General features: G+C 46.0%; 1 protein-coding gene across 2 annotated transcripts in view; it reads right to left on the reverse strand.

Annotated features, from left to right (window-relative positions):
- Positions 1-23719, reverse strand: part of fbxo38 (F-box protein 38) — a 184440-nt gene that overhangs the window by 78150 nt on the left and 82571 nt on the right. For both annotated transcript variants that reach the window (XM_080502309.1, XM_080502308.1), the window contains exons 4-13: positions 15236-15399; positions 14983-15148; positions 14636-14911; positions 14453-14546; positions 13269-13399; positions 13014-13184; positions 12521-12663; positions 10060-10213; positions 4296-4496; positions 4047-4199 (exon numbers count right to left, since the gene is read on the reverse strand). In XM_080502309.1, coding sequence (XP_080358435.1) covers positions 4047-4199; positions 4296-4496; positions 10060-10213; positions 12521-12663; positions 13014-13184; positions 13269-13399; positions 14453-14546; positions 14636-14911; positions 14983-15148; positions 15236-15399 — 1653 coding nt within the window. The remainder of the gene's footprint in view (positions 1-4046; positions 4200-4295; positions 4497-10059; positions 10214-12520; positions 12664-13013; positions 13185-13268; positions 13400-14452; positions 14547-14635; positions 14912-14982; positions 15149-15235; positions 15400-23719) is intronic.

Genomic DNA, 23719 nt, shown 5'->3' on the forward strand with positions numbered 1-23719 from the left:
TTCACCCTAACCCTCAAACAAACTGGTTCACCCCAACCATCAAACAAACTGGTTCATCCCAACCATCAAACAAACTGGTTCACCCTAACCTTAACCATCAAACAAACTGGTTTACCCTAACCCTCAAACAAACTGGTTCACCCTAACCCTCAAACAAACTGATTCACCCTAACAATCAAACAAACTGGTTCACCCTAACCCTCAAACAAACTGATTCACCCTAACAATCAAACAAACTGGTTCACCCGAACTTTAACCATCAAACAAACTGGTTCACCCTAACCCTCAAAACAACTGGTTCAACTTAACCATCAAACAAACTGGTTCACCCTAACCCTCAAACAAACTGGTTCAACTTAACCATCAAACAAACTGGTTCACCCTAACCCTCAAACAAACTGGTTCACCCTAACCCTCAAACAAACTGGTTCACCCTAACCTTAACCATTAAACAAACTGGTTCACCCTAACCTTAACCATCAAACAAAGTGGTTCACCCTAACTACCAAACAAACTGGTTCATACAAACCCTCAAACAAACTGGTTCATCCCAACCTTAAACCCTAAACAAACTGGTTCACCCTAACCCTCAAACAAACTGGTTCACCCTAACCCTCAAACAAACTGGTTCACCCTAACCCTCAAACAAACTGGTTCACCCCAACCTTAACCCTCAAAGAAACTGGTTCACCATGAACCCCAAACAAACTGGTTCATCCTAACCCTCAAACAAACTGGTTCACCCCAACCCTAACTCTCAAACAAACTGGTTCACCCTAACCATCAAACAAACTGGTTCATACTAACCCTCAAACAAACTGGTTCACCCTGAACCCCAAACAAACTGGTTCACCCTAACCCTCAAACAAACTGGTTCACCCTAACCCTCAAACAAACTGGTTCACCCTAACCCTCAAACAAACTGGTTCACCCCAACCTTAACCCTCAAAGAAACTGGTTCACCATGAACCCCAAACAAACTGGTTCATCCTAACCCTCAAACAAACTGGTTCACCCCAACCCTAACTCTCAAACAAACTGGTTCACCCTAACCATCAAACAAACTGGTTCACCCAAACCCTCAAACAAACTGGTTCATCCCAACCTTAACCCTCAAACAAACTGGTTCATCCCAACCTTAACCATCAAACAAACTGGTTCACCCTAACCCTCAAACAAACTGGTTCACCCTAACCATCAAACAAACTGGTTCATACTAACCCTCAAACAAACTGGTTCACCCTAAACCCCAAACAAACTGGTTCACCCTAACCCTCAAACAAACTGGTTCACCCTAACCCTTAAACAAACTGGTTCACCCTAACCCACAAACAAACTGGTTCACCCTGAACCCCAAACAAACTGGTTCACCCTAACCCTCAAACAAACTGGTTCACCCTAACCCACAAACAAACTGGTTCACCCTGAACCCCAAACAAACTGGTTCACCCTAACCCTCAAACAAACTGGTTCACCCTCACCCTCAAACAAACTGGTTCATCCCAACCTTAACCATCAAACAAACTGGTTCATCCCAACCTTAACCATCAAACAAACTGGTTCACCCTAAGCCTCAAACAAACTGGTTCACCCTAACCCTCAAACAAACTGGTTCACCCTAACCCTCAAACAAACTGGTTCACCCTCACCATCAAACAAACTGGTTCACCCTCACCCTCAAACAAACTGGTTCAACTTAACCATCAAACAAACTGGTTCACCCTAACCCTCAAACAAACTGGTTCACCCTAACCCTCAAACAAACTGGTTCACCCTCACCATCAAACAAACTGGTTCACCCTAACCATCAAACAAACTGGTTCATCCTAACCCTCAAACAAACTGGTTCACCCTAACCCTCAAACAAACTGGTTCACCCTAACCCTCAAACAAACTGGTTCACCCTCACCATAAAACAAACTGGTTCACCCTAACCCTCAAACAAACTGGTTCACCCTAACCCTCAAACAAACTGGTTCACCCTAACCCTCAAACAAACTGGTTCACCCTAAACCCCAAACAAACTGGTTCATCCTAACCCTCAAACAAACTGGTTCATCCTAACCCTCAAACAAACTGGTTCATCCTAACCATCAAACAAACTGGTTCACCCTAACCCTCAAACAAACTGGTTCACCCAAACCCTCAAACAAACTGGTTCAACTTAACAATCAAACAAACCGGTTCACCCTAACCCTCAAACAAACTGGTTCACCCAAACCATAAAACAAACTGGTTCACCCTAAACCCCAAACAAACTGGTTCATCCTAACCCTCAAACAAACTGGTTCATCCTAACCCTCAAACAAACTGGTTCATCCTAACCCTCAAACAAACTGGTTCATCCTAACCATCAAACAAACTGGTTCACCCTAAACCCCAAACAAACTGGTTCATCCTAACCCTCAAACAAACTGGTTCATCCTAACCCTCAAACAAACTGGTTCATCCTAACCATCAAACAAACTGGTTCATCCTAACCATCAAACAAACTGGTTCATCCTAACCCTCAAACAAACTGGTTCAACTTAACAATCAAACAAACCGGTTCACCCTAACCCTCAAACAAACTGGTTCACCCTAACCATAAAACAAACTGGTTCACCCTAACCCTCAAACAAACTGGTTCACCCTAACCATCAAACAAACTGGTTCACCCTAACCCTCAAACAAACTGGTTCATCCCAACCATCAAACAAACTGGTTCACCCTAACCTTAACCATCAAACAAACTGGTTTACCCTAACCCTCAAACAAACTGGTTCACCCTAACCCTCAAACAAACTGGTTCACCCTAACCCTCAAACAAACTGGTTCATCCCAACCTTAACCCTCAAACAAACTGGTTCATCCCAACCTTAACCATCAAACAAACTGGTTCACCCCAACCATCAAACAAACTGGTTCACCCTAACCATCAAACTGCGAGAAATAAAAGGCTTACCTTTATTAACACTTTTTCTACAACAATGTTTTTCTGCCCACTATTCTACCTTAAGAGAAGAAAAGCAGAACAACCCTCGGTTTCTCTTCAGCACTATAGCCAGGCTGACAAAAAGCCACAGCTCTGTCACAAACACATATCACTTTAACTCTGAGCAAAAAATTACTGTCAACTCCTTTAGTGACTACATTCTAACTCTTATGGTTAAAATTAAAGACGCACTGCCAAAACTTGATCAGATCAACGTGATTAGTAATCAATACTAGATTAAGCTCTGTTCAGTAAGAGGCTCTGTATCCAGGGGTTTGAACAAGCTCCAGAGCAATAGCCAATCTTACGTTTTTCTAGAATCCTGGAAAAATTCACTTCAGTCACTATGTGACCATTTATGTCCAAATGACGTCTCTGCGTATTTTCAGTGAGTTTTAAAGCTTCATCATATCACAGAGGCACTCTGATCAAAGTTGGCCTCAGACAAAGGACTGGTCTCCTTCTTCTGGATTCTATAAAATGGGCAACATGGTGACTTAGAATGACTGAGAAGTGAATCCAACGTGTTCCTCCCAGATAGACTATTGTAACTGTTATCAGGGTGAAACAAGAACTGCTTCAGACGTCTTCAACTGAACGAAAATGTTGCAGCAAGTCGTGACAGGAAGTCCCGACAGGAACCAGCCAGAGAAATCACATCACTCGAATATGAGCTTCCTGTTCAATCTCCAATAGAATTTACATTTCTTCTTAACAAGCAGCTCTCTGTTAAAGACTGTTAGTCCATCTTATCCACTCGGTTCTCAGTGCTGCCCTCTGGAGGTTCCTAGGTTTACTATCAGTAGAATGGAGGCGGAGCTTAAAGCTCTCAGGCTCCTCTCATGAGAAAGCAGCTGATTGAGGCTCTACTGTGAAGGTTTCTATTTAATGAAGCTCCAGTGAAGCTGCTTCAGGACCCTGGAACATTTTCTACTCCAGCTGATGGAGGTTTACTGATGGAGATTTACTGGTGGTGGTTTAGCCTGATGGGAGGTTTACTGGGTGTACTCAGGCCTGTGACCTTTAACCCCGGGACCTGTTCTGGGACCCGTAATGGGTCTGCTGCTCTCACCTTTAGAACAGGAAGCTGGTTGCTGCAGGCAGGAGGAAGGCAGCCGGGGAACAGGGCCCTCGTCTTCCTCACTGTCAGAGTCGGAGATGACCAGAGGAGGTTTGGGGCCTGGGTCCCCTGCGGTTCTGCAGTGCTGCGCCAGACCACTAGGACCTGGACACAGGAAGACCCCGAAGTGTTGATGAGGAAGACCCCCGCATGTTAATGAGGAAGGACATCATGCCAAGGAAGAACATGAAGTGTTCCCACCCGCTTGCTCTTCGTCTTCGTCTTGCTCTTCATCTCCAGCCAGGTGACTGGGTCCTGCAGGGTCTTCCTCAGCTCCCATCCTCCTCTCAGCTCCTTTGGGCTCAAGTGGAGGCACCGCCCCGTGGTGGTCCTCCTCCAGGATGACCTCCTCCTCCTCCTCCTCCTGGTCCTCCTCTTCCAGCCCGTTCACCTCCACCGGGACTGTGAACACATCTCATCTCGTCACTCCCTTCACTCTCATGGTCACAAAATCAACTTCTGTGGTTTTGAGTGTGAGACAGTGAGAGACACATTGAGAGAAAGGGAGACACTGTAAGACCGTGTGGGACAGAGTGAGACTGTATGAGACAGTGAGACTGTTAGATACAGTGAGAGACACAGTGTGAGAGTGAGACTATAAGAGACAGTGTTGAGAGTGAGACTGTATGAGACAGTGAGAGACAGAGTGTGAGAGTGAGACTATAAGAGACAGAGTGTTGAGAGTGAGACTGTATGAGACAGTGAGAGACAGAGTGTGAGAGTGAGACTATAAGAGACAGAGTGTTGAGAGTGAGACTGTATGAGACAGTGAGAGACAGAGTGTGAGAGTGAGACTATAAGAGACAGAGTGTTGAGAGTGAGACTGTATGAGACAGTGAGAGACAGAGTGTGAGAGTGAGACTATAAGAGACAGAGTGTTGAGAGTGAGACTGTATGAGACAGTGAGACTGTTAGATACAGTGAGAGACACAGTGTGAGAGTGAGACTATAAGAGACAGAGTGTTGAGAGTGAGACTGTATGAGACAGTGAGAGACAGAGTGTGAGAGTGAGACTATAAGAGACAGTGCTGAGAGTGAGACTGTATGAGACAGTGAGAGACAGAGTGTGAGAGTGAGACTATAAGAAACAGAGTGTTGAGAGTGAGACTGTATGAGACAGTGAGAGACAGAGTGTGAGAGTGAGACTATAAGAGACAGAGTGTTGACAGTGAGACTGTATGAGACAGTGAGAGACAGAGTGTGAGAGTGAGACTATAAGAGACAGAGTGTTGAGAGTGAGACTGTATGAGACAGTGAGAGACAGAGTGTGAGAGTGAGACTATAAGAGACAGAGTGTTGAGAGTGAGACTGTATGAGACAGTGAGAGACAGAGTGTGAGAGTGAGACTGTATGAGACAGTGAGACTGTATGAGAAAGGGAGAGACAGTTTGAGAGTGAGACTGTATGAGACAGTGAGACTGTTAGATACAGTGAGAGACACAGTGTGAGAGTGAGACAGTGCTAGACAGTGAGACTGTATGAGAAAGGGAGAGACAGTTTGAGAGTGAGACTGTATGAGACAGTTCCAGACAGTGAGATTGTACAAGAAAGTGAGAGACAGAGTGTGAGAGTGAAACTGAATGAGACAGAGAGAGACAGAGTGTGAGAGTGAGACTGTAAGAGACAGAGTACAAGCGTGAAACGGTATGAGACAGTGAGAGAGTGTGAGAGTGAGACAGTGAGACTGTATGAGACAGTGAGAGAGAGTGTGAGAGTGAGACAGTGAGACTGTATGAGACAGTGAGAGACAGAGTGAGTGTGAGTGAGACAGTGAGACTGTATGAGACAGTGAGAGACAGAGTGCGTGTGAGTGAGACAGTGAGATTGTATAATACAGTGAGAGACAGAGTGAGTGTGAGACTGTATGAGACAGTGAGAGACAGAGTGAGTGTGAGTGAGACTGTATGAGACAGTGAGAGACACATTGAGAGAAAGGGAGACACTGTAAGACCGTGGGGGACAGAGTGAGACTGTATGAGACAGTGAGACTGTTAGATACAGTGAGAGACACAGTGTGAGAGTGAGACAGTGCTAGACAGTGAGACTGTATGAGAAAGGGAGAGACAGTTTGAGAGTGAGACTGTATGAGACAGTTCCAGACAGTGAGATTGTACAAGAAAGTGAGAGACAGAGTGTGAGAGTGAAACTGAATGAGACAGGGAGAGACAGAGTGTTGAGAGTGAGACTGTATGAGACAGTGAGAGACAGAGTGTGAGAGTGAGACTGTATGAGACAGTGAGAGACAGAGTGTGAAAGTGAGACTGTAAGAGACAGAGTACAAGAGTGAAACTGTATGAGACAGTGAGAGACAGAGTGAGTGTGAGACTGTATGAGACGGTGAGAGACAGAGTGCGTGTGAGTGAGACAGTGAGACTGTATGAGACAGTGAGAGACAGAGTGAGTGTGAGACTGTATGAGACAGTGAGAGACAGAGGGAGTGTGAGTGAGACAGTGAGACTGTATGAGACAGTGAGAGACAGAGTGCGTGTGAGTGAGACAGTGAGACTGTATTAGACAGTGAGAGACAGAGTGAGTGTGAGACTGTATGAGACGGTGAGAGACAGAGTGTTGAGAGTGAGACAGAGTGAGTGTGAGTGTGAGAGTGAGACTGTATGAGACAGTGAGAGACAGAGTGAGAGTGAGTGTGAGTGAGACAGTGAGAGGCAGAGTGTGAGAGTGAAACTGTATGAGACAGTGAGAGAGAGTGTGAGAGTGAGACAGTGAGACTGTATGAGACAGTGAGAGACAGAGTGAGTGTGAGACTGTATGAGACAGTGAGAGACAGAGTGTTGAGAGTGAGACTGTAAGAGACAGAGTGTTGAGAGTGAGACTGTATGAGACAGAGTGTGAGAGTGAGACAGTGAGAGACAGAGTGTTGAGAGTGAGATTGTACGAGACAGAGTGTTGAGAGTGAGACAGTGAGAGACAGAGTGTTGAGAGTGAGACTGTATGAGACAGAGTGTGAGAGTGAGACAGTGAGAGACAGAGTGTTGAGAGTGAGACAGTGAGAGACAGAGTGTGAGAGTGAGACAGTGAGAGACAGAGTGTTGAGAGTGAGACTGTGAGAGACAGAGTGTGAGAGTGAGACAGTGAGAGACAGAGTGTTGAGAGTGAGACTGTGAGAGACAGAGTGTGAGAGTGAGACTGTAAGAGACAGAGTGTTGAGAGTGAGACAGTGAGAGACAGAGTGTTGAGAGTGAGACTGTAAGAGACATAGTGAGACTGTGAGAGGCAGAGTGTGAGTATGAGACGGTGAGAGACAGAGTGCGTGTGAGTGAGACAGTGAGACTGTATGAGACAGTGAGAGACAGAGTGAGTGTGAGACTGTATGAGACAGTGAGAGACAGAGGGAGTGTGAGTGAGACAGTGAGACTGTATTAGACAGTGAGAGACAGAGTGAGTGTGAGACTGTATGAGACAGTGAGAGACAGAGGGAGTGTGAGTGAGACAGTGAGACTGTATGAGACAGTGAGAGACAGAGTGCGTGTGAGTGAGACAGTGAGACTGTATTAGACAGTGAGAGACAGAGTGAGTGTGAGACTGTATGAGACGGTGAGAGACAGAGTGTTGAGAGTGAGACAGAGTGAGTGTGAGTGTGAGAGTGAGACTGTATGAGACAGTGAGAGACAGAGTGAGAGTGAGTGTGAGTGAGACAGTGAGAGGCAGAGTGTGAGAGTGAAACTGTATGAGACAGTGAGAGAGAGTGTGAGAGTGAGACAGTGAGACTGTATGAGACAGTGAGAGACAGAGTGAGTGTGAGACTGTATGAGACAGTGAGAGACAGAGTGTTGAGAGTGAGACTGTAAGAGACAGAGTGTTGAGAGTGAGACTGTATGAGACAGAGTGTGAGAGTGAGACAGTGAGAGACAGAGTGTTGAGAGTGAGATTGTACGAGACAGAGTGTTGAGAGTGAGACAGTGAGAGACAGAGTGTTGAGAGTGAGACTGTATGAGACAGAGTGTGAGAGTGAGACAGTGAGAGACAGAGTGTTGAGAGTGAGACAGTGAGAGACAGAGTGTGAGAGTGAGACTGTAAGAGACAGAGTGTTGAGAGTGAGACTGTAAGAGACAGAGTGAGACTGTGAGAGGCAGAGTGTGAGAGTGAGACAGTGAGAGGCAGAGTGTGAGAGTGAGACTGTAAGAGACAGAGTGTTGAGAGTGAGACTGTGAGAGGCAGAGTGTTGAGAGTGAGACTGTAAGAGACAGAGTGTTGAGAGTGAGACTGTAAGAGACAGAGTGAGACTGTGAGAGGCAGAGTGTGAGAGTGAGACAGTGAGAGGCAGAGTGTGAGAGTGAGACTGTAAGAGACAGAGTGTTGAGAGTGAGACTGTGAGAGACAGAGTGTGAGAGTGAGACAGTGAGAGACAGAGTGTTGAGAGTGAGACTGTGAGAGACAGAGTGTGAGAGTGAGACTGTAAGAGACAGAGTGTTGAGAGTGAGACAGTGAGAGGCAGAGTGTTGAGAGTGAGACTGTAGGAGACAGAGTGTTGAGAGTGAGACAGTGAGAGACAGAGTGTTGAGAGTGAGACTGTAAGAGACAGAGTGAGACTGTGAGAGGCAGAGTGTGAGAGTGAGACAGTGAGAGACAGAGTGTGAGAGTGAGACTGTAAGAGACAGAGTGTTGAGAGTGAGACTGTAAGAGACAGAGTGTTGAGAGTGAGACTGTGAGAGGCAGAGTGTGAGAGTGAGACAGTGAGAGACAGAGTGTGAGAGTGAGACTGTAAGAGACAGAGTGTTGAGAGTGAGACTGTAAGAGACAGAGTGAGACTGTGAGAGGCAGAGTGTGAGAGTGAGACAGTGAGAGGCAGAGTGTGAGAGTGAGACTGTAAGAGACAGAGTGTTGAGAGTGAGACTGTGAGAGGCAGAGTGTTGAGAGTGAGACTGTAAGAGACAGAGTGTTGAGAGTGAGACTGTAAGAGACAGAGTGAGACTGTGAGAGGCAGAGTGTGAGAGTGAGACAGTGAGAGGCAGAGTGTGAGAGTGAGACTGTAAGAGACAGAGTGTTGAGAGTGAGACTGTAAGAGACAGAGTGAGACTGTGAGAGGCAGAGTGTGAGAGTGAGACAGTGAGAGGCAGAGTGTTGAGAGTGAGACTGTAGGAGACAGAGTGTTGAGAGTGAGACAGTGAGAGACAGAGTGTTGAGAGTGAGACTGTAAGAGACAGAGTGAGACTGTGAGAGGCAGAGTGTGAGAGTGAGACAGTGAGAGACAGAGTGTTGAGAGTGAGACTGTAAGAGACAGAGTGAGACTGTGAGAGGCAGAGTGTGAGAGTGAGACAGTGAGAGACAGTGTGTGAGAGTGAGACTGTAAGAGACAGAGTGTTGAGAGTGAGACTGTAAGAGACAGAGTGAGACTGTGAGAGGCAGAGTGTGAGAGTGAGACTGTAAGAGACAGAGTGTTGAGAGTGAGACTGTAAGAGACAGAGTGAGACTGTGAGAGGCAGAGTGTTGAGAGTGAGACTGTAAGAGACAGAGTGTGAGAGTGAGACTGTGAGAGGCAGAGTGTGAGAGTGAGACTGTAAGAGACAGAGTGTTGAGAGTGAGACTGTAAGAGACAGAGTGTGAGAGTGAGACTGTGAGAGGCAGAGTGTGAGAGTGAGACTGTAAGAGACAGAGTGTTGAGAGTGAGACTGTGAGAGGCAGAGTGTTGAGAGTGAGACTGTAAGAGACAGAGTGTTGAGAGTGAGACTGTGAGAGGCAGAGTGTGAGAGTGAGACAGTGAGAGACAGAGTGTTGAGAGTGAGACAGTGAGAGACAGAGTGTTGAGAGTGAGACTGTAAGAGGCAGAGTGTGAGAGTGAGACAGTGAGAGACAGAGTGTTGAGAGTGAGACAGTGAGAGACATAGTGTGAGAGTGAGACTGTGAGAGACAGAGTGTTGAGAGTGAGACAGTGCTACACAGTGAGACAGAGTGAGAAAAGGTGAGACTATGAGACTCTACTGGTCTTTCCTCTTGGGGGGTGACTTGCCGTTGTGCTGCTGTCTCTGGTGGTTGTGGTTGACGGGTGGAGGAGCAGGAGGCAGGTTGGCGTCGTGGTTGTCATTGTTGGAGTTTTGGTTGCTGACCAGTGCTGATGACACACCGATCCCTGTTCCTGCACTCAGACCCACCCGGGCACAGCCCTACACACACACACACACACACCCACACACACACACGCACACGCACACGCACACGCACACGCACACGCACACGCACACGCACACGGACACACACACACACACACATTATTTCTTCAGTATACTTTAAACCAGGAGTCAACAACCTTTTTGAACTTTAAAGTTACTTCATAGGTACTGAGTGCTACGAAGGGCTACCAGTTTCACACACTCCTCTGAAATAACACATTTGCTCAGTTTTCCTTTAGTTATATATTATAATATAATATGTAATAATGTAATAAAATGTAATAATGATGCTCATCTATCTGAAGACACTGGTCACATTGATGATTTCTCACAATAATTACCAACAATATCAATATTCAACACTTTATTTCTATTCATCTCAGAAGAAGCAATGAAAGCATTTCATGGTTGTTTTCATTGTTTTTGCTGAGATCTAAATCCCTGGGCTAGTGGAAATGGGACATTTTTTTCTTTGAAAAGCATCATTTCATTGGTAAATCGTTGCATTTTCGCAATCTTCAACACTCAGAGGCTTTTGGACCCGTTTCACACTGAACAGAAACTCTGGAGCCACTGGGCATAAATATGAAGAAGCACTGCAGATAAAAGAATTTCAGCTCAATGCTACAGCAAAATAGTGAGGAATGGAGGGTCAAAAATAAAAAGGATAAACAAAAGCACACCTTTAAAATGAAATAAACCTCTAAATCAACCACTGCACCGATTAGGACTTGAACTTGTGGCTGCACTTGAGGAGGAGGAGAGCTGAGGGAGAGAGGAGGTTGAGAAGTGGGGGAGAGCGGGGAGAAGAGGAGCGAAGAGGGAGAAAGGAGAGAGAGGGGAGGAGAGAAGAAGGACAGAGGAGGGAGGAGGAGAGAAGAGGAGAGAATAGAGGAGGGAGGAGGTGACGACTCCTTTCCAACCCAGAAATTTCTGAGCCACCAGGAATTGACCAGAACCCTCCTGTTACCAGTCACCCAGCGCTGCTACAATATTATTTAATCAGCACATTTGTTCAGGAGTTCAGGGTTTTTATAAGCATGGGTGTGAGCAGAGTGGCTAATGTCATTCAGTGGTTGTATAGATCCTGGTGATTTAACTTTAAGTGAATTATTACCACTGTATGACACAGTGAGGTGAAGGAGGGAAGGACCACTGTCTGTGGCAGTGAGGCACTAGGGATTTAAACGTCATGTATTCTAAGCATATTTTTATTTACCTTGTGTTTAAGATATTGCTATTTTTTAATATATATAAATGCAGGTGCGATTAAAAAAGAATAGCAACAGAATAAAATACAATTTTAGAGGCAGTTCATTTGTGAGTTGTGCTATTTTTAGAACATGTCTGTAGTCCTGGTGACCTCTGGTTCTGGTGACCCGTGGTTCTGGTGACCTCTGGCCCTGGTGACCCGTGGTTCTGGTGACCTCTGGTTCTGGTGACCCGTGGTCCTGGTGACCTCTGGCCCTGGTGACCCGTGGTTCTGGTGACCCGTGGTCCTGGTGACCTCTGGTCCTGGTGACCTCTGGTTCTGGTGACCCGTGGTCCTGGTGACCTCTGGTTCTGGTGACCTCTGGTTCTGGTGACCCGTGGTCCTGGTGACCTCTGGCCCTGGTGACCCGTGGTCCTGGTGACCCCCGGTCCTGGTGACCCGTGGTCCTGGTGACCCCCGGTCCTGGTGACCCGTGGTCCTGGTGACCCCCGGTCCTGGTGACCCGGGGTTCTGGTGACCCATGGTTCTGGTGACCCGGGGTTCTGGTGACCCGGGGTTCTGGTGACCCCTGGTTCTGGTGACCTCTGGTCCTGGTGACCCGTGGTCCCAGTGACCCCTGGTGAACCCGGGGACTGTATTGGTGACCCCTGTACAACTCTGTTATAAGCAACACATTACTCCACCACTAGATACTTTATAGACAGGTACAGTCCTTCCTGAAGAACACAGCCCTACAGTGTATGGCAGACGCAGTCTCTCATGTGTCTGGACCATAAAACTGACGGCAGCACAGTGTGAATCAGAACTTATAGTTTTCCAGTACTACCTGAACAGCATGTTGGCCATTTTACGTTTTTATTGGATGAAAATAAGTTTTCTGTGATGCTCATTTTTTATCAGGGCTCCCCAACCATCATGGAGAGGTGTGGCAGAACGCCGGTATATTAATCCCCAACACTAGAAATCTCCTCTGCCATAAGTCAGTTTACCAGAACAACCTGCTACATGTGGCGGAATGCAGTGGGTCACCAGGTCTGCCCTCTGGAGGGTCACAGAGGGTGCAGGGTCACCAGCTGTGATCAGGGTACCTTGGGCGGCTCTCTAAACATCTGGTCCAGACAGATGAACTCCAGGCAGGGCAGCAGCTCGATGAACTGGGAGAAAGAGTCCAGTTTGATGGCGTGACAGCGGACCAGAGTGAGATCCACCAGCCGACTCCACCGGGACTGATCTGAGGACACAAACAGCACCAGGGCCTGAAAACACTGAGTCCACAATAACACTGACCGATTCAAACACATCGAATGAAATCTCATACAGATTAAATCATGAGTGTGACTGGCAGTAAGGTTGAAAGTTACATGCATAGACGTAAAGTGTTTAAAGAAGTCAACGCCTGGAACAGGAACTAACCAACAATATTTTAATGATTTTAAACTTGTCATGAAGTCCAGCATCAAACCAAAAAGCAGCACTTTGTGGACCAAACACAGGATGTGATGGAGCTCGGGGTTGGTTGAGATGCATCAGGTGGACAGAAGAGGTTTGAATTGAAGATGGCTGCCAAGAGGAAACTGATACCTGTGATCCAGTGGTGAGGGTTGTGCAGATGAGGACAGTTGTAGATGAGAAGGTATTTAATGTTGGTGAACACTTCATTCACGACCTTGATACCGATGTCTGTGATGATCCCTGGGTTCTCGATGACGTCGGCCAGCCCATATTTCACCAACTCCGAATGACTCATTTTACCTGCATCAACACCACACACACTCAACAGCAGCAAGACACTGAACCACGTGGACGGCGTTCACACGGCGGAGAGTTCAAGATTACACTGCAGGAGAAATTCATCCACATATCCCAGGTGAAGAGTCTCGAACTGGGGAAACTCCAGCTCTGCCATTTTGAGAGCAGAGAAGACTCCGTCTTTCGTCAAGGACGGCTGGATCCTCAGCTCGTGCAGTCTGTTGGAGATACACGCATTCAAGTTCATGTGTTCATCAAGGTCTCAAACATTACTTTGCAGCACACGGAGGGGCCTAACTCCGCTCCGTTTGTTGCCTGCTAGCAGACTGCTAACTCACTCTGGAGCTTCCGCTAATATTTGGGTTCCAGTATACAGAAAAAGCAGTGTGAGCACAGTGACGGGCAGTGGTTTGTCTATGTGCCCCCTGGCTCAGTGTTTTACATGGTGATGTTGCAAGCTGACAGGCTAATTCACGTCGATGCTAATTAGCCTGGCTCAGTGTTTTACATGGTGATGTTGCAAGCTGACAGGCTAATTCACGTCGATGCTAATTAGCCTGGCTCAGTGTTTTACATGGTGATGTTGCAAGCTGACAGGCTAATTCACGTCGATGCTAATTAGCCTGGCTCAGTGTTTTACATGGTGATGTTGCAAGCTGACAGGCTAATTCACGTCGATGCTAATTAGCCTGGCTCAGTGTTTTACATGGTGATGTTGCAAGCTGACAGGCTAATTCACGTCGATGCTAATTAGCCTGGCTCAGTGTTTTACATGGTGATGTTGCAAGCTGACAGGCTAATTCACGTCGATGCTAATTAGCCTGGCTCAGTGTTTTACATGGTGATGTTGCAAGCTGACAGGCTAATTCACGTCGATGCTAATTAGCCTGGCTCAGTGTTTTACATGGTGATGTTGCAAGCTGACAGGCTAATTCACGTCAATGCTAATTAGCCTGGCTCAGTGTTTTACATGGTGATGTTGCAAGCTGACAGGCTAATTAGCATCGATGTGAGCTAATGGCTAACATGCTAGCAATGCTACTCTGTTCAGAAAAGAAATGTAGTGTTGGCTAAAGTATGCACTCCACCGAGTGCCTTTCAAGTTGTACGTTTTCAAGTTGTAAATGTCATTGGTAAAACTACAGTAAGGCCTCACTATTAAATCTCTGAAGATCCACCCGTTATTATAAAGTGTAGCTGTAACCTCGCACTCGTATGAACTGAAATGACTGAAGGAGCTGAGCTTTTTGCCCACTGAATCATCGGAGTACCTGCGAGACGCTGTGATGATGAGGTAGCCCAGGTCCACCTCCAGAGCGTTTTTACAGGCTCCGAACACGATGGTGTGGAGGTTCCTGAATCCTCCTGCACACACGTACCCACCCATACACAGTTCAGCTGAAGTATGATGTTGGTGGCCTGCTGATCGAGTGCTGGAGACGTGTTGACCTCACCTGACCTCCAGCTGTCCTCCACCACATGCTGGATCAGACCTCCCAGGAAGGGGACCCTCACCAGCTCAAGCTGCTCCAGGTTGCGGGCTGAGGCCAAGCCGGTGACCAGTGGGACATACTTGAGCGAGTTGGTGGGCCCTGCACAGTTTCGCATCACAAAGGTTCTGAGGCTCACACACAGGAAGTCCTTAAAGGGCTGTGGTTTGGTGAGACGGACCCATTTCAGGTACAGATGCCGCAGCATGGACACACAGGGGATCTCTGGGACATTCACACCTACAACAGATTGCACAGCTGGAGAATGGCAGTGATCTGACGGTGTCTGTAGTGCCTCACTCTCCACTCACCCACTAAGTGCAGGGTCTGGATCTTTGCTGTCACAGGGATGGTGAGCTTGTTTTCTGCAGGAATGGGAAAGGCACCATTGCGATTGCGGAATTTACCCAGAATGTGAACTTGGGGCATATAATTCCAAATGGCTTCCACCAGCTCCAGATGGGACGTCTCCACACCCTGAAATCACAGCAGCTCGGGCTAGAAGTGGAGGTTGTAGTAGCAGAACCCAGACGAAGTGAACCATGAGGGGGGAGTCACACTGACCAGCAGGTTGGGACACGCCTGCAGAGCCTCCAACACTCCGGGGATACTGAAAGCTTCATAACCTCGAACTCGCCTCCTCTCCAGGTATCTAGGGTGGAGCCCAAAGAGCTGCTCCAGATCCGGCATCTTCTTCAGAAGCAGCAGGAAACTGCTGTCAATGAATCCTGTCATAAAACACAACGGGTTGAGAGAGACTGTGTGTGTGTAATACTGATATTTCCTTTATATTTCTAAAGCAAACTCGTGAAGAAATACAAATTACAAAGTAAAATCATTTTAAATATGAAAAAGGTGTTTGATCATGATTAATTAAACATTTTGGATTGTTGGTATATGGATTACACTTAAATAGCGCTTTATAGCTGTGTGAGCAGCCCCAAAGCGCTTCACATAGCTCATCACATTCACACACCACTGGAGGCAAGTTGTTAACCTTAAATAAAGTATTCTAATTGTGGGAGCCACGTTACGTTTATGCAAATATAAGATAATAACTAAGTATAGTGTGTATTTTATTTGCAAGTTTATGTTGATTGAATAAATAAGTTAATAGAAAAGGGTTAAATCATAGAAAGCTGGTAAAAGGTAAGCTGGGACTCATTTCATATTTGTTTATTTGGAAAGTTTTGAGATGTAAAACAAAGCATTTTGGTATTTTTGTCACTTTAACAAAGAGCAGGACTGCATGCCGGAATACGGCTTGGAAGTGAATTCAGTCAGTTGTGATTAATGAAGGACATGAGACACATGGTTTTCTTATCGTAGCATCATTTATTGATCTGGAGAAATTAACTGAGTCATCGTTGTTTTTTCATTTTTTACATTGGCGTCCTGTGGAATTTCGTCCTTTTACGAGAACATGGAGGAGTAATCAGAGAGCAACATAGTCCTCAACTCACCACACGAATACATTTCTCATTACTTTGCTCACCCGTTTCTTATGGCAAAAGGAAACCTTGTAGGGTCAAATTTAGATCAATTATACTTCTAATATGACACTTCTGTGTGAGAGCACAATGAAATTCACCCCTCATTCAGTAACTCTGCTCTTCCCAGGCCTGTTACGTGTGTGTGTGTGTGTGTGTGTGTGTGTGTGTGTGTGTGTGTGTGTGTGTGTGTGTGTGTGTGTGTGTGTGTGTGTGGGGGGGGGGGGGGGTGTGTGTGTGTGGGGGTGTGTGTGTGTGTGTGGGGGTGTGTGTGTGTGTGTGTGTGTGTGTGTGTGTGTGTGTGTGTGTGTGTGTGTGTGTGTGTGTAGGGCTGTGCCCGGGTGGGTCTGAGTGCAGGAACAGGGATCGGTGTGTCATCAGCACTGGTCAGCAACCAAAACTCCAACAATGACAACCACGACGCCAACCTGCCTCCTGCTCCTCCACCCGTCAACCACAACCACCAGAGACAGCAGCACAACGGCAAGTCACCCCCCAAGAGGAAAGACCAGTAGAGTCTCATAGTCTCACCTTTTCTCACTCTGTCTCACTGTGTAGCACTGTCTCACTCTCAACACTCTGTCTCTCACTGTCTCACTCTCACACTCTGTCTCTCACAGTCTCACTCTCAACACTCTGTCTCTCACTGTCTCACTCTCACACTCTGCCTCTCACAGTCTCACTCTCACACTCTGCCTCTCACAGTCTCACTCTCAACACTCTGTCTCTCACAGTCTCACTCTCAACACTCTGTCTCTCACAGTCTCACTCTCAACACTCTGTCTCCCACTGTCTCACTCTCAACACTCTGTCTCTCACAGTCTCACTCTCACACTCTGTCTCTCACTGTCTCACTCTCACACTCTGTCTCTTACAGTCTCACTCTCAACACTGTCTCTCACTGTCTCACTCTGTCTCTTACAGTCTCACTCTCAACACTCTGTCTCTCACTGTCTCACTCTGTCTCTTACAGTCTCACTCTCACACTCTGTCTCTCACTGTCTCACTCTCACACTCTGTCTCTTACAGTCTCACTCTCAACACTCTGTCTCTCACTGTCTCACTCTCACACACTGTCTCTCACAGTCTCACTCTCAACACTCTGTCTCTTACAGTCTCACTCTCAACACTCTGTCTCTCACTGTCTCACTCTCACACTCTGTCTCATACAGTCTCACTCTCAACACTCTGTCTCTCACTGTCTCACTCTCAACACTCTGTCTCGTACAGTCTCACTCTCAACACTCTGTCTCTCACTGTCTCACTCTCACACTCTGTCTCGTACAGTCTCACTCTCAACACTGTCTCTCACTGTCTCACTCTGTCTCTTACAGTCTCACTCTCAACACTGTCTCTCACTGTCTCACTCTGTCTCTTACAGTCTCACTCTCAACACTCTGTCTCTCACTGTCTCACTCTGTCTCTTACAGTCTCACTCTCACACTCTGTCTCTCACTGTCTCACTCTCACACTCTGTCTCTTACAGTCTCACTCTCAACACTCTGTCTCTCACTGTCTCACTCTCACACACTGTCTCTCACAGTCTCACTCTCAACACTCTGTCTCTTACAGTCTCACTCTCAACACTCTGTCTCTCACTGTCTCACTCTCACACTCTGTCTCATACAGTCTCACTCTCAACACTCTGTCTCTCACTGTCTCACTCTCAACACTCTGTCTCGTACAGTCTCACTCTCAACACTCTGTCTCTCACTGTCTCACTCTCACACTCTGTCTCGTACAGTCTCACTCTCAACACTGTCTCTCACTGTCTCACTCTCAACACTGTCTCGTACAGTCTCACTCTCAACACTCTGTCTCTCACTGTCTCACTCTCACACTCTGTCTCATACAGTCTCACTCTCAACACTCTGTCTCTCACTGTCTCACTCTCAACACTCTGTCTCGTACAGTCTCACTCTCAACACTCTGCCTCTCACTGTCTCACTCTCAACACTCTGTCTCGTACAGTCTCACTCTCACACTCTGTCTCGTACAGTCTCACTCTCAACACTCTGTCTCTCACTGTCTCACTCTCAACACTCTGTCTCGTACAGTCTCACTCTCAACACTCTGTCTCGTACAGTCTCACTCTCAACACTCTGTCTCTCACTGTCTCACTCTCACACTCTGTCTCGTACAGTCTCACTCTCAACACTCTGTCTCTCACTGTCTCACTCTCACACTCTGTCTCTTACAGTCTCACTCTCAACACTCTGTCTCTCACTGTCTCACTCTCACACTCTGTCTCTTACAGTCTCACTCTCAACACTCTGTCTCTCACTGTCTCACTCTCACACTCTGTCTCTTACAGTCTCACTCTCAACACTCTGTCTCTCACTGTCTCACTCTCAACACTCTGTCTCGTACAGTCTCACTCTCACACTCTGTCTCGTACAGTCTCACTCTAAACACTCTGTCTCTCACTGTCTCACTCTCAACACTCTGTCTCGTACAGTCTCACTCTCAACACTCTGTCTCTCACTGTCTCACTCTCACACTCTGTCTCGTACAGTCTCACTCTCACACTCTGTCTCGTACAGTCTCACTCTAAACACTCTGTCTCTCACTGTCTCACTCTCAACACTCTGTCTCGTACAGTCTCACTCTCAACACTCTGTCTCTCACTGTCTCACTCTCACACTCTGTCTCGTACAGTCTCACTCTCAACACTCTGTCTCCCACTGTCTCACTCTCAACACTCTGTCTCTCACACTCTGTCTCTCACTGTCTCACTCTCACACTCTGTCTCTTACAGTCTCACTCTCAACACTGTCTCTCACTGTCTCACTCTGTCTCTTACAGTCTCACTCTCAACACTCTGTCTCTCACTGTCTCACTCTGTCTCTTACAGTCTCACTCTCACACTCTGTCTCTCACTGTCTCACTCTCACACTCTGTCTCTTACAGTCTCACTCTCAACACTCTGTCTCTCACTGTCTCACTCTCACACACTGTCTCTCACAGTCTCACTCTCAACACTCTGTCTCTTACAGTCTCACTCTCACACTCTGTCTCTTACAGTCTCACTCTCAACACTCTGTCTCTCTCTGTCTCATACAGTCTCACTCTCACACTGTCTCTCTTTGTCTCATACAGTCTCACTCTCACACTCTGTCTCTCTCTGTCTCATACAGTCTCACTCTCAGTAACTCTGCTCTTCCCAGGCCTGTTACGTACGTGTCTGTCTGTCTGTCTGTCTGGTCAATTAGGTATATAAATGAGGCGGTGCCGACCCGATCACCTAATTGTCCGGACTGAGGAAGTATACAATACAGAAGGAGAAAGGATGACCTCACCAGGGGCAGACAATAATTCATGGTGTCAAACAGAGTGCAGTGTGTGCATTGTTGGAGTGAGCTGTGACTTTGTTCTCAGGCTTTCATTTTGGGTATTGTGGCGAGGAAGGAAAGACTTCCTCATTGATTGTTAGGTAAGTTTTACCCCGGATAGAATTGATGATTATTGCCTTGTGTTTGGAGTAGCGCTCACTCTGAGTTGGATTTGATAATCATCCCCAATTTGTTTGTTTAACACTAGAGCACCTTGTAAATAATTTTACAGATTATCAAGAAGCATGAAGCCATAATAGCTAATCAGAATCCTGGAAAAAAACCTGCCATCACAAATTGTGAGGTAAATGTCCACCTACACCCCTTCAGATGCAACTGGAGAATGATTTTATCCAGATCTCCACTGTGACCGTTTTCAGAAATCATGATTTGTGGTGAGTCGTAGCTGCATTTATGTGTAAATGTAAAATAGAGAAATATCACAGTTTTTTCAAATACCCGGGTATGTGTAAATGTGGCCTGAGAACCTAGTTCATTGTGGCTGTTTGGACCAATGGAGTGATGGCACTTCCTCAGTCCCTCCTCTGGCCTCCACACTCCTGCTGTTCTTTTTCTCTTGCTTCTTCCTCAAACGCCTCCCCCTCTCCTTCTCCATGGTCTTCCACCAGCAGTAGTCTGGTGGAAGACCCTTCACGCCCCTTCATGCTACCAATGTCCACGAGTGTCCGCGAAGGGGAACTTTAGGAGCCCGGAAATGTTTTTTTGAATCCGGGTATCAGAGTGGGGAAACTCTAAAACATCAACTCAGCTGTGAGGTGTGGACGGCAAAGACCATCATCTGTGGAAAAAAACATGACGTAATCACCCGCCTCACCTGCCCACCGCAATGTCATCCAATAACCACAACAATCGCAGACTACATGCTCCAGGTGGCGCTGCAAAAGCCATTGATGCTAGCCAGAGAAGGAGCAGGAGCATAGACCTATACAACTCAAGAGTTATATAGACGCCTATGACCAAGAGTCTACTTCTGAATTTATATGTGCTCTCTCTTCTCCTGCGTTTTTGGTGTATTGGTTGAGTCCCAGCACCCCCTAAAGGCCTGGCATATGTACTACATGCTGTGAAGCCTTGTGTTGAGCCTTTTATTCTTAAGAATTTCTTTACCTCCCATGAACTGGATTTTTTATTCATAACGGAGATATGGATGGCTGTTGGTGAGTCCAGTGCTCTTTGTGAACTTCTGCCTCATGACTGTACTTACTTTAATGCTCCGAGGACGTCAGGTCGCAGACGAGGCGTAGCGACTCTCTACAAGCAACATTTTAAATGTAAACGGGTCATATCTTCAAAATCTTATCCCAGCATAGAGATGAACTCCTTTGAGCTGGGCTCTGTCCTCAGGACGCTCTGTCATATACAGACCACCTAAATATAACAGAGACTTTATCAGTGACTTTGATAATTTTTTTAGCAGAAATAATGCCCAATATTAATGGTTGAAGATGTTAATACTTTTTCCATCTGACTGACTGTTTTAACCTTGTACAGTCTGTATCCGGTTCTATGCAAAGAACGCAGACACACACTTGATCTTGTTTGATCACATGGTTTTATTCTTTGCAACCTAAAAATCTGTGATGCAATGTTTTTTGACCATATGCCTGTTGTTTTTGATGTCCCTCTGCCCTGCCATAAGGTTAGAGCACAGCACTGCCAGGTTATCATCTCTCCCACTGCAGCGCAGTTTTCTTCTGACACTGGCACCGTTTGCGCTCAACATTTTAAATAGCAGTTTAGTAAACGGCAGTATACCTGTGAGTTTTAAGCATGCAGTGGTGACACCATTGATTAAAAAGCCTGGCTCTGTAACTCAGCGGAAATAATTTTATCATTAGACGCCGAGAAGGCATTTGACCACGTGGAATGGGGCTACCTGTTCGTTATCCTACGTAAATTTGGTTTTAACCCCAACTTCATATCATGGATTAAGCTTCTTTACACTTCCCCCATGGCTAGTATAAATATGAATGGTATAAAATCAAAATAATTTTCTCTATCCCGTGGCACCCGGCAGGGATGTCCTCTTTCCCCGTCCCTGTTTGCGCTTGCCGTCGAACCCTTAGCCCTATGGCTTCGTGATGAAAGGAAATTTGAAGGGATTTCCAGATTTGGTATTTCTCACAAGCTCTCTCTTCACGCAGATAACCTTCTGCTTTATGTCACCAACCCAGCCAAATCCATCCCTGCTGTCTTAGATATTTTAGAACAATTCAGAAAGCTATCTGGCTATAAAATTAACCTGCACAAAAGTGAGTATCTCCCACTTAACTCCCCTGCAGAGAACCTCACGCCCTCCCTTTTTTCCTTTAGAAAACCGACCCAAGGATTGAAATACCTTGGCATTATTGTAACAAAATCACTCTCTGAATTGTTTGCTAAAAATTTTCAACCGCTACTCGAGCGTTGTAAATCGGATTTTGCTAGGTGGGCTACTATTCCTTTGTCCCTTGTGGGTCGTGTCAATCTAGTCAAAATGACAATTCTTCCCCGTTTTCTCTATGTTTTTGACCACGTTCCGGTATTTCTTCGAAAATCCTTTTTTTCTACACTTGACCAGTTGATTAACTCATTTTTATGGTGCAATAAACGAGCTCGCATAAAGAGGTCAACTCTTCAACTCCCTAAATCTCTTGGAGGCCTGGCCTTACCAGACCTTCGCCGATACTATTGGGCTAGCAATGTCAAGAAAATCCTTTTCTGGAACGTTAAGATTGCGCTCAATGATCGTCCTTTATGGGCCATCATGGAACTCGCCTCTTCACCTGTCGCATTATGGGCAGTGGTTTGTTCACAGTTACCTCTACCAACCAAACGTGTAGCGCAGAACACCATTGTTTCTGAGACCTTAAAAATTTGGAGTCAATTTAGGAAACAATTCGGTCTACACCCCTCATCGAGATTAGCCCCAGTGTTTCGAAACCCTTTGTTCCTTCCATCTTGTTCTGACCTTGCATTTGAATCCTGGTCAAACAAGGGTCTGCAGACCCTTGAAGACCCCTAATATTGATGGTATTTTTCCTCCATTCGCAGACTTATCAAAAAGATTCGCTCTCCCCCAATCGCATTTATTCCGTTTCTTCCAGATCCGACATTTCGTGCAAAATCAATTTCCTCATTTTCCTAATTGCCCCCCTGAGACCTTGATGGATTCCCTTCTCTTTTTGAAAACATCACAAAAATCCCTGACTTCAATCCTATACGATGCTGTTTTTAGAATGAACCCAACTTAACTCCCTGAGAGTTGTCTGGGATCGAGACCTCCAAATATCTATATCTGATGAACAATGGGGCCGTATCCTTAATCTAGTTCACACATCCTCAATATGTGCTAGACACAAACTCCTACAGTGCAAGATTTTGCACAGGAGCCACTTCACTAATGCACGGTTAGCTAAGATTTATCCAGACAGAGCGGACTCTTGTAACAGATGTAATCTCGGACCAGCGGATCACATGCACATGTTTTGGTCGTGCCCCAAACTTTTTGAATTTTGGCGTACCATTTTCGATACGTTGACGACGGCCCTTGGTCGTGCAGTGAATCTTGACCCCCATGTCGCTCTTTTTGGATTACCCCCATCACTTGGTTGGTCGAAAACCTCACAACACATTATTGCGTTCACTACCTCGCTTGCGAGGAGGCTTATCCTCCTGAAATGGACGCACTCATCCCCACCTACACATAATAGATGGATTCAAGAGATTTTGCGATGCGTGAGACTTGAGAAAATCAGATTCTCCCTGAACGGTTCCCTACAAGCCTTTTATCAAATCTGGCAACCCGTTCTACTGCATATAGACACCTTGCACATTGAAGCTGAAACACAATAAACTGAGTTGTTAATTCTTTATTTATTTTAGTTTATTATTTTATCATGTTATTGTTTTTTTTATTATTATTATTTATTTATTTTTAGTTAAAATTTAATTATTTACATAATTTTTTCATTGTGATTATCTTTAACCCTTGAGTCCTTGTCTTGTCTTGTCTTGTCTTGTGGTGTGAATGCTGCGAGTGAATGATTTATTTTGTTCGGGAAGGGAGATCTGCTCTCTAATGCACCTTGGTTTCATATTATGTTCTACCGTAGCGAGTTTAATTACATTGAGAGATGACCATTGTTGCACATCTGTTATGTCTTTACATGTGTCTGTACCTTCCCAATGTAAAAACCAATAAAAATATTTGACAAAAAGCCTGG

This window comes from Blennius ocellaris (genome assembly GCF_963422515.1).
Source record: "Blennius ocellaris genome assembly, chromosome: 9".
Classification (NCBI taxonomy): domain Eukaryota; kingdom Metazoa; phylum Chordata; class Actinopteri; order Blenniiformes; family Blenniidae; genus Blennius; species Blennius ocellaris.